The 12013-nt window shown below is 38.0% G+C and overlaps 1 protein-coding gene across 1 annotated transcript; it reads right to left on the reverse strand.

Moving 5' to 3' along the window:
* Positions 1 to 869: 869 nt before the first annotated feature.
* On the reverse strand, positions 870 to 11918 carry hsp90b1.L (heat shock protein 90kDa beta family member 1 L homeolog; the record flags this gene model as incomplete). Its single annotated transcript, NM_001090811.1, is given in 18 exon segments — positions 870 to 1026; positions 2182 to 2310; positions 3060 to 3215; positions 3501 to 3579; positions 4356 to 4492; positions 4577 to 4822; positions 5094 to 5363; positions 5558 to 5623; positions 5707 to 5784; positions 5868 to 6005; positions 6856 to 6972; positions 7275 to 7391; positions 7600 to 7711; positions 7986 to 8317; positions 9059 to 9175; positions 9273 to 9414; positions 9543 to 9645; positions 11870 to 11918. Coding segments are annotated over 18 exon segments (2418 nt in total).
* Positions 11919 to 12013: the final 95 nt, after the last annotated feature.

The following is a 12013-nucleotide window of genomic DNA, read 5'->3' on the forward strand; positions in this document are numbered from 1 at the left end:
TAAGATGTTGTTATAGAGCAGGACATATGGAAGATGGACCTTAGATTGTAAATTCCTATGTCACAAGACTGAATTGAATAATGCATAATCTATGCAAACATCTGCAAAATATAGGGCTATATGACGAATAGAGCGAGAGGTGGATAGGTAACAGAGAAAACTCTTTACAACACGACAATTGCAGTTATTTTGACCTAAACTCACCACCCACCTTTATAAAATGTTATTTTGGTGCTCAGTCAGTGTCTGATTCAGGGACTATATACTTTCCTTGGAAATTTTACATTCACTTCACTTGCTATAGAGAGATGCATCTGGAACAGTTATCATACCTGTAAAAACCCATGCTAGACAAACTAGAAGCCCAAAGACTGAATGCTGCTATTTCCAACAGACTTCTAAAACCTCTTCAACCCACTACTGGGGGCAGTACTGTTCCTTCATTGTAGGTACAAAGTAACCACAACTTTATTGTTGCCAACTGCTGTGTAGTCTGACTGCAACACAGGCATAACCCAAAAAAAAAAAAAGTATATACACTGCACTTTTATGTTTAAAACTTCCTATTTCCACAAAAGTATATTTACAGAATCTTTACAGTTCATATATCCATCAAGACCAGATCTTTGTAGCGTCTTCAACTATTATTTCTCAGCTTGTCTCAAGGCATTTTCGCTGGTAAAAGGTTTCCTGACTGTTTCACAGGATAAACAGATTTAAAACATAAATGCCTCTTTCTAGATGAAGTTTCTTGAACCTGAAGGGCTCTTATTCCTAGTTTAGTGGACATTCCATTTTCAGCTTTGGACACTGAACCCAGTATGGTTTTTTTTAACATTTATTTTCACATGAAAGGTTTTACATCAATATACTCATAAATAGTACAAATTTACATTCATGAGGAATGTTTAAAAAAAAAAAAAAATCCAACTAAAAAACCCTCCCATCCACAAGAACAAAAAAGTCCCTAGAGCCAAATGAGAGTCTTAATGAAATTTACAGTTCATCTTTTACATCTGTGGATTCCTGTAAAACAAAAAAGCAAATGTTACTGACAAACTTCAGCCTCTAATTGCCTGCTTACAAATTAATAGATTAAAAGTGGTGAATGTTCTTTTTTCCCCCCCATTGGGTGACTCCAGTACTTCACATGCACTGAAATGCTTACACTTTACAGGTTAAAAATGGTTGGTTTATCTTGAAAAACCTACCCAGCACTATAGTTACCTTAGTAGAACTAATGTTTCCTTTAGCTCCACCTCAGTGATGTTGGGTGTTTATAAACAGACTTAAGAGTACTAAAGTTTAAAGAAGTAGCTAGATATGTTGTACATTATGTTTTTTGGTTTCTGTACCAGCCCAAGGCAACTACAACCATTTAGTAGGAAAGATCTGTGCCTCCAAAGAAGCCCCAGTATCTCACCATCTTCTTTTCTGCTGATTCACTGCAAATGCTCTGCGCTGCTGTCACTTACTGAGCTTAGGGACCGACTCAAAATATACAGTAAGCACAGAATATAAATGTCAAGATAAGGTTGATTAATAATACATAGCAGCTCAAAAGCCAGTGTAACTAGCATCAGAATTTAATAATCAGCCTTGTAGCATCAGCTTATATTACAGGTCAACCTTATTTTCTGCTTGATACTTTGCGACTACCCCTAAGCTTAGCTTCTCAACAGCTGCTCAGAGCCCACTGAGCATGTTAGTGTCACAGACACTTTCCAAGATGGTGACCCCACTGTGACAAGTTTTAAGTCCTGGATCATTGCTGCTATTGACAAGCTGAAACTTTGCAACAAGTTCAGTACATAAAATAGGGCATTTTTAGCCATATTAATTTCTAGGGTTTAGTTCTCCTTTAATGGGTCTTAGCACTTAACCCCCACCCCAGACATTATGCAAAAGCTATGGAAAATAGACAGATCCTTTAAAAGTAAACAAAATGGGCACCAGGTAGGTTCTTCACTACAACAGACTTACACCTGATACATATCTGGAAGTGTCAGCATTAATTAGAAGATACATTTATTTGGCTTATCCTTCTGTGCAGAACCATCTATAGCTATACAAAGCTTTTATCTGTATAAATTTAAGGTTTATATTAAAACAAAAGGATAACTTAAGGCAGTTGTAGAATAAACAGATTGCAATGTGCAGTTCATCTTCAAAAATACTAACCTGTGTGTCTGTTTCTTCTGTTTGTGGTTTTTCCTCAACCTCTTCGGCATCAACCTCTTCCACATCTTCAGAATCATCCTGATCATCATCATCTGCAGCAGGCTCTTCCTCTTCTGGCTCTTCATCCACCTATTTGGGAGGAAAACAAGTTTACATGTTTTAAACACATTTGAAATGCTTCCTGAAAAACGAAACATCACTTTCATCCATCAGGGATGGAGAATGTTTGTTTGAGTATTTGCATCGGAACACCCTTTAGGGTGGAATGCCAAGTGATCTAAAAACCTAATTTTGGGTCTATAAAACCTAAATTTGGGTCTATAAAGTGGGGAGGAACTCCCATGGTGAAATAGCCATTATGGGTCTATGGAAGTTCTGCTAACACTACACCTGGTAGCAGTTTTGCAAACAGTGTTACAACACAGTGGAGCTCATTAATAAACACTGGGCAAATTAGGACCTGGACAGTAGCCCATAGCAACCAATCAGTGATTAGCAGTCTTCCAGCCAGCTGCAGGTTGAGCACTAAAAGCAATCATCTGATTGCTTGCCATGGGCTACTGCCCAGGTGCAACTTTTCTCATTGTGTATAAATGGCCCCCAGTGGCTTGTAGCTGATAAGGTATCAGTTTGCATTACCTTTTCCTACTACAAACCCAGTGATCATAGGAATGGTATACATTTGGCAGGTAATTAGTGCAGGGACTTTCAAGTGAAGCACACTAAAAGGTTGTGTGAACGTACCACAACCTACTCCAGTCCTTAATGTGGACTCAGTAGGCAGGTGAATTAGAAATGGGTAAAGAAATGATTGTATGCAAGAGTTTTGTTGAAAGCCACTTAAAGTAATATAGTAACATTCATAATATTACAGTTACCTGAGCATCAAGGTCAATCTTTAAGCTTAGGCGCAGCATTCTTTCAATCCTGTCTCCATATCCTTTAGTATCAGACAACTGATATCCTGAACGTAGAGTGGCAGTTTCTAAGAGTACGACTGCAAGGTCTGCTACAGTCTGATCGTCTTCGTTTTCCTAAAACAAAGGGTAATTAAATAGGATATTCACACAATACTGATACAGAAATAGTGAGATATTGAAAAATTGTCAAAATTGAAAAATGCGGACATTGACATTTACAGTATGGAATTCCAGTTACAGTTGTACAAAATCTGGCACTGCATTAGAAACAATGATTTATCAACTCTGCAGAAAGAATATGCAGTCTAGCATTTTAGTACATACTTGCCAAACTTTAGAAGAAGTGTATTATCGGAAAAAAAAAAAAAAAAAAAACACAAAAAAAATATATATATTCACCTTTACTCTTCTTAACATATCCTTGATCAAAGGATGTCTTGGATTTATTTCAAATGTCTTCTTCTGGCTTGAATAATAACTAAAATTAAAGTATTATACAGTGAGTGATTTTAGTCACTACAGTTACATTCTAACGCAACCCCACCATATCTTTTCAGACGCTCATGTCCCAGAGACTTATAGGACACCTGGGGGCAGATTCACTAACTTCGAGTGAAGGATTCGAATGAAAAAAATTCGAATTTCGAAGTATTTTTTGGGTACTTCGACCATCGAATTGGTTAAATTCGTTCGAATTCGAACGATTCGAAGTAAAAATCGTTCGACTATTCGACCATTCGATAGTCGGAAGTACTTTCCCTTTAAAAAAAACTTCGACCCCCTACTTCGGCAGATAAAACCTACCGAAGTCAATGTTAGCCTATGGGGAAGGTCCCCATAGGTTTGCTAACCTTTTTTTGATCGAAGGATTTTCCTTCGATCGTTGGATTAAAATCGTTCGAATCGTTCGATTCGAAGGATTTAATCGTTCGATCGAACGAAAAATCCTTCGATCGATCGCAGGATTAGCGCTAAATCCTTCGACTTCGATGTCGAAGGATTTCAATTCGAGGGTCGAATTTCGAAGTATTTTTAACTTCGAAATTCGACCCTTAGTGAATCTGCCCCCTGGTGTTCTCACTGCAGTTGGCAAAGTGCTTTTTTTTCTACCCCATCCCAATAAGGAAAATTCACAGATGTAATTTAGTCTGTGCAGGTCTGACTTAAGTCTAACCATGTATAAGGACAGACTAAAGTAAAAATTAGAAAGAAAAAAAAACCCAGAAGGTCATGTCAATACATAATGTGACTTACTTTGTGGAAGCATCTTTTCCGGTCTGATATGCTTGTGCTTTCATTATCCTTTCCATATTGCCAGACCAGCCATACTGGCTGGCTACTAATGCACAAGGAGATTGAGTCAAACGCTGGGATACTACAGCCTTTTCAATCTGAAAAGCAAATCGGAAGGTTTTGTGAACAAAGTCAATTGTTTGCAACTTGAGTTAATTTTAAAAGATCTAAAGGAAACATACCTGGTCTTTCAAAGCCTTCTCCTTCATCCATGTCAGCAGTGGTTCATATTCCTTCTCCAATGCTTCCCGGGCCTCCTTTGATTTTTCGTTTTCATCAAACTGAAGACCTTCCTTGGCGACATTCTGGAATCGCTTCCCATCGAATTCTGGCAGGGCCTGGATGCAATACTCATCAACTGGTTCAATTAAGAACACAACTTCATAGCCTTTCTTAAGGAGGCGTTCAACAAATGGAGAGGACTCAACCTGGACAGAAGAGAGGAAAAAGAGAGGAAAAAAATATTGCCCATAGTAAATAAGGGACTTTAATCATCTGGAATAAACACCAAAGCATACATGAGTAAACTGGTATAATTCTGTGACACAGAAATAATCAAAGAATATGTACATTGGGAATCCCACATCTGATAAGCGAGTTAGTCGTCTCTCCGCTGACTGAAGCCAAGATGAACTCCCATTTTTCTGGCAAACAAAGACCCCTATATATATTAAAAAAAATTAAATGGTGAGAGCTTACCTCTTTCCTGCTAGATCCAGCCATGAAATAGATCTTGTCCTGTTTATCCTTCATTCTTTCCACATATTGCTCCAAACTTGTAGTCTCAGTTTTGTGATGGGAAGACTGGAAGCGAAGAAGTTTTGCTAAGCGGGTCCTGTTTGAATGGTCTTCAATTACACCAAGTTTAATATTAGTACCAAATTCCTTCCAGAATTTATCAGTATATTTATCTTCAGCAATTTTCTTAATCATATCCAATGTCTTTCGGACCAGTTTCTTTCGGATAACCTTAAGAAGTAGGAGAAAAAATATAATATATAATATCATAATGGTGATAGCTCCTGGCAAGATATCCTCTCAGTATGAAAATATAAAGGATAATAATTTAAAATCCACAATTATGGGGGTTCCCCTCTTCCTTCTACTGCAAACTTTGAAAACACTGAAAGTTACTATTAAAATATAGAAGCTTGCAATTTTACCTTAAGTAATTTGTGCTGTTGCAAATTTTCTCTTGAAACATTCAAAGGCAGATCATCTGAATCAACCTAGGTTGAAAAATATATGTAAGTCAGACAGCTAACAGGACATTTTTCTTTTCTTAACAGAAAAAGGAGACAACTCAACTTACCACTCCTTTGACAAAGTTTAGGTATTTTGGCATCATATCATGGAAGTCATCGGTAATAAATACTCTTCGGACAAACAGCTGGTAAAATAAACAGAGGTTTAATATCAGACATTTGCACAATCTCAGCAGCACAAGATTAGTCTTAAAAAGTGTCAGCATACCTTGATAAAGTCACTTTTTTTGGAGCCGTATTCATCAAAGAGACCTCTTGGAGCACTGCTAGGTATGAACAGGATAGATTTAAATGTGACTTCTCCTTCAGCAGTGAAATGGATGTAAGCCATAGGCTCATCACTTTCCTGTGGGACAAAACAAACATTATCTAAAAATTCAAATACTTTTCATTTAACCACCTAGTGCATGATGTGCTGCATCATTTACAAAGCATGTGGTTTACTGGACATGTGCATGAAACAAAGCAGAGGAACTCCCACCTATTACTGGCCATTGGTCTGACACAAGTCAAAACACACACCAAATGTAAAAGGCGTTTTAATAAAACCTTAAACACATGTAATGTAAAATTACTCGGGATTGTTTTCAAAGCACGTTCATAATTTGTTACATGCATTCGTTTTTAATGACTGCCAAAGTGCAAAGTGACTGCAAAAGTGCTTTGAAAAGTACACTGCATTTTTTACATGTTTTTTGTAAGGTTTATTTATCCTTTAATGCTAAGACCAAGAAGTAGAAAGCCTTTTCCAAAACAACTAGCATGAATTTGTTGACTAAAGGTCCCCATACATGGATAGATCCGCTCGTTTGGCGATGTCGCCAAACGAGCGGATCTCCCTCCGATATGCCCACCTTGAGGTGGGCAATATCGGCAGATCCGATCGTGGGCCCTAGGGCCCAACGATCGGATCCTAGCATTCTCAAACGGGCGGTCGGATCGCGGGACCACATCAACGAACAGATGCGGCCGCGATCCAATGGGATTTTTAAACCCATCCGATCGAGATCTGGCCGACTTTCGGCCAGATCTCGATCGGGGAAGCCCGTCGGGGGCCCCCATACACGGGCCAATAAGCTGCCGACACAGTCTGTCGGCAGCTTTTATCGGCCCGTGTATGGCCACCTTAAATTTCTAAATGTATGAGAACCAGATTCCAATAGTTCCGACTGGATTACATTCACTTTTTTTTTTACCTTAGAAAAGGATTTGTAGAAGGCTTTGTATTCATCTTCTTCAATTTCTTTAGAAGGTCTCTGCCAAATGGGCTTGATATCATTCATCAGCTCCCAATCCCAAACGGTCTTCTCAACCTGTGTACAAAAGAAAAAAAAAGTTTGGAGACTTAGACACGTAGTCACAACAGCAGTGTCCACTTCAAATAGAACCTAGTCTTTTAAACTGGATATAAAAAGGCTAAAATAGCCTAGTTTAAAAGATTCACACTACTTAAATACCCAAAAATATACCCTCCAGCTTGTTTTATTCGGTTTTTATTCAGTTATGAAGGTTGTGTTATCCAGTTGAACACTAGCAGCCGTGCAGTAGTTTAGCTACTCAATGTCTGCATAGCCAGACAGTACTTTGACTTTGTTATTCTCTGAAGATTGCCAACCTTTTTGGTTTTAGGCTTTTTTTCCTCATCCTCCTCTTCAACTGCAGCTTCTTCATCAGTGTCTTCATCTTTCTCCTTAGCTTCCTCTTCATCAAGGGGCTCCTCTACTGTCTCAGTCTAAAATTTTAAAGAACACTATGATTAGCAGAGGTGGCAACCCTTCAGTTAGAGAGCCAGTACAGAGGTACCTAGTTTTTTTATATGTAGCTGTAGAGGGAGCCTGTTAAAAACAGATGGTGCCTGGGTCTTTGGAAGTTTAAAAGTCTATAGTCAATTTTCATATTGCACTTAAAAACTTAATTTTTTTTAGAATAAAATGTATTACCTTGCTGCTCCACACGTAAATAGGGAAGTTGATGAACTGAGAATATTTCCTCACTAGGTTTTTAACAGTTTCAAGCTCAAGGTAATCAGTTGCCTCCTCTTTGAGCACCAGGCTGTACAAAACATAATAAATACAAAGTTCCTATTAAAAGACATATGTCAAAGTAACAAACTACCCCACCCCAAAACTAAGACATATTTGGTAAAGAATATACTCAAGGATAGATTGGCATGTTATTCCACCCCCAACCCATAATAATTAAAAAAAAAAAAAAAAGTGTAAAAGAACAGAGTTTAAAAGGCAAGATTTCCGATTATCTATTTTTAAAAGCTGCATTGACAAGTGCAGTTGTCTATAGCCAATGGCATATTCCTATAACTACTTACGTAATGGTTGATCCACGGCCCAAGGTGTCACCACGAGGGTCATCAGTAACAAAGAACTCATTTGAATCGGATTCCCAGATGTGCTGTGTATCATTATTGTGCTTTGAAGTTACAATTACCCTGTCAGCAACAAGGAAGGCAGAATAGAAACCAACTCCAAACTGTCCAATTAGCTCAGAGGTAGACTGGCCATCTTCTTGGGCTTCAGTGAGCTTGCTCAGAAATTCACTAGTTCCAGACTTGGCAATAGTTCCCAAATTCTTTACTAGTTCCTCTTTTGTCATACCAATGCCAGTATCAGTTATATGTAGCATATTCTTCTCTTTGTCACACTGTTAAAAAAAAAAAAAAAAAAAAAGTAAATGACAGATACTATGAAGTGCTGCAAGAACAGTTATTATGTCAAACATATCAAGCAAATATTATATTATATCAATCAGTTGGTGAAATATGCTTATAATCAGTGACAAAATATGCTTACAATCAGTGTCAAGACTTCAGGGTCAAATTTAAGGCTTAAAAGCATATCTACTGTTTGTATATCCCATACCCTGGAATAGGGCGACCATTTTCTATATTGTAATCAAGTTATGAACTATGAGAGACCAGAACTAAAAGGTCTAATTACTTTTGCTTTAGGTGAAGGTAGAAATAAGACAGCTGTGCTTAGAACACTTTAAAAAGAAGAATTAATTATGTTTTTATTATCTGGAAATTCATTTTATTTTGGAGAACTGTAATTAATATAAAAGTATATTTTCTCTTTAAAATTAATCAAAGGATATTACCCTGTAGCGCTAGTTCTAGCCATCAGTCACCCAAAGGTTCTTGTACTCAAAAGTTAAAAGCACAATAACAGCAGAGCACAATTTTGTTTTGAAGGGACATGCTCTCTGTTGAACATTCAGTTCATGGGCCAGCTGTATAAAAATGTACACTTCCCTGCCAAGAATGGATTGCATGACTGCAATAATCCTCAGAAGCATTTCGGAGTCAAGTGTTATAATTGTACCCATTTTAAAAAAATAAAAAAGTGCCTATCCACGTTAGGGGCCTATTTAAGAGCATCTTACCTTAATTTTTATTGTCAATTCTTCATTGGCAGCAAGTGCTTGATCATCTGTCAAAGACATCAATCTGATCTTGTCAAGAGCATCAGATGCATTGGAAATTAGTTCTCTAAGGAAGATCTGAAAGATGGAATAAACAAATCATATACAATATAATTAAACCAAATGCAACTTTATAGACAGGACTAAAAGTGCATATAGTTTTCTTCCAGCTCACCTCTTTGTTTTTGTAAAGAGAGTTGATGATTAGTTTCATCATCCTGTTCACTTCAGCCTGAAATGCAAATTTCTCTGATTTCTCCCGGATTTCCTTAATTTGAGCAGCATTGAGTCCATCTAACTGGATAGCTTCCTCTTCCCTGTGAGATACAAAACTCAAGATTATGGTCACATCTCAGAAAGTTACATTTTCTATGCTGGGGCCAAAATATATGCAAAAAAAGTAAATATACATTTAAAAGTCATATATTGAATTAAAAATGCTCACCTGCTTACAACTTCGTCATCTGTTCGAGATCCATCTCTACTTTTTCCAATATCATCTTCTACAGTTGCATCCACTTCAACTTCATCTTCCGCTTGAACAGATGCTAACAAGTCAAAAATTAAAGTTGAATATCAGAGCACAGGAAGTTAGTTTCCATATTGAAAATCAATTGCCTCTGGTCTAAGCTTCCTCTCCCTTTCCAGATTATAGTCAGATCATTTTTAACCAAATGCACATTTAAAGATTAAAGTCTTATTAGAACGGTTAATAAAAGTACAGTGATTAAACCCCACACTACTGGCAGTTTGGCAGCACACAGTCTATAAGTCAGTAAAATCATATGCATTAAACAAGAGTGCCTTAAAGGGGTTGTTTACCTTCAAACACTTTTTTTCAGTTCAGTTGGTTTCAGTTAGTTTACTAGAAATAAAGTATTTTTCCAATTACTTTCTATTTTATATGTGTGACTGTTTTTTCTAATATAGAAGTGTAAAGTGTCATTTGTCACCCTCTAAAGCAGCTCTGGGAAGGGGGGGGGTTCCTGACCCTTTAAACTGTGTTAAATTGATACATTTAGTTAATAATTTTCTTATCCGTGTCCCTGCTGTGCAGACTCCCTGGGTTTCATTACAGGCAGCTGTTAGAATGCATACAATAGTTGCGAATACTCCAGAAATGCTGCTAAAAAAACAAACTCAACTAAATGTTGCAAAATTGTAACAGTTTAGAGTGCACCTGAATTACTGACCGGCCAGACTCAAACACCAGACAGGGACATTAAACTTAGATTTTGAAAAACCAGTAAAAAATTAAAAATTGAAAGTAATTGGAAAAAGTCTTGATTTCTGGTGAACAACAATCTGAGACCAACTGAACAAAAGATAAATAAATAATAATAAAAAAAAAAAAAAGTGTTGGAAGATGAACAACCCCTTTAAGAAAGAAGTAATAACTTCTCATGTGAAAAATATTGGGCCTGAATAGTGATTTTGGTTACGCCTATGGCTGCTGTATTTATTATAGCACATTACTTATAAGGGTATCTTACTATGACTATTAAGGATAACACATTGTTGCAATCTTTCTACATGTATAGACTGCTTACTACTGGCAAGAAAGTCACCGTCTTACCACATGTTGCCGAGAGGAGAGGTCTCAGGACAGCAATTCCCCACAGGTTTTGTGTGGGAAGCAGTGAGAGGCAGAGAAGCACACACCTAGCATAACTACATTGTTGTTTTTTCAATTGAAATAATAAATAAATTAAACCTTCATCCATCAATCTCTCATGCAGAAAACACTGGCATAGCTGAATACTGAAGTGTCTAAAAAAAAAACTAGACAGCACAAAAAGAGTAAGTTACAGCTACGTTCCCTGCCAGAAAATTATTTACACCAGTAACAAAGCATTGCATTAACTGTATCTGATCCATAAGCCTTCAACCGTTGTCCTACTACATTTCTTAAGGTGGCCATAGACGAAAAGATCCACTCGTTTGGCAACATCGCCAAACAAGCCGATCTTTCCCCAATATGCCGCTAAACGGGCATGGCTATTTCGGGGGTAATCTGAACGTTCGGCCCCATGGCGATTACGATGAGAGCGCAATGGGCTCCAGCGGGATTGGTCGGGACAAAATCAAACCTGTCCAATCGGCCTATCTCCAGCGGACAAAAATGTCGGGACTCTCCTCGATTCGTACGATAGGATCTTTGCGTCTAAGGCCAGCTTTACATACAACCTCTGGCTATAATAAGTATTAGGTAAGTATAGGGTGGGTTTATTCACAAGGAAAAAAAAAAGCTACTGCCCCCTTTTATGATCTATGATCCTTTCTAGATCCCAACATATTAAGCAGTATGTTCAGTCATACACACAATTCAATGGAATGGGAGCTTATTATATTGGACATAATCAGCCTGAGACAAGCAGTCTCTTTCTTAGGAAAAATAAATGATATTATACACACACTCATACAGAATTCGGAAAGGTATAATGACCTAGATTAGCTGAACGAAATGAAAGACAACGGCTGAGATGCACTTGGGGTTTCACATGTGGGGGGGCTGTCCAGCTACAACTTCCCCCATCTTATAGGGGACAATGAAAGTTCTAGTTGGTGTGTGCAAGCCTGCAACGCCTCCCAATATGGACAAAAGACAAGATCAGCAAGAACAGGATATCTGGGTACAGAGCATGTGAATGAGTGATTTGTTCTGGATGTCCTGGCTGAGTTCAAGTTCTAGATCTTTCGGCCTCACCCCCTCCCTCTTATGTTTGAAGGCGCCGAACAGGAAGCTGCTAGAATCCACGCGATGACACTTACCGAATGCCAATAAGATGCAACAAAGACCGATTGCCCAAGACTTCCTCATGTTGACCAACGGCAGGCCGCCGGACAGCCCTCTTGCCCTGCTCTCTGGACACACAGCTCTAAGACAACTGCAAGTATCAGCAGCACCTTCAAGCG

This window comes from Xenopus laevis, chromosome 3L (assembly GCF_017654675.1).
Source record: "Xenopus laevis strain J_2021 chromosome 3L, Xenopus_laevis_v10.1, whole genome shotgun sequence".
Lineage (NCBI taxonomy): Eukaryota > Metazoa > Chordata > Amphibia > Anura > Pipidae > Xenopus > Xenopus laevis.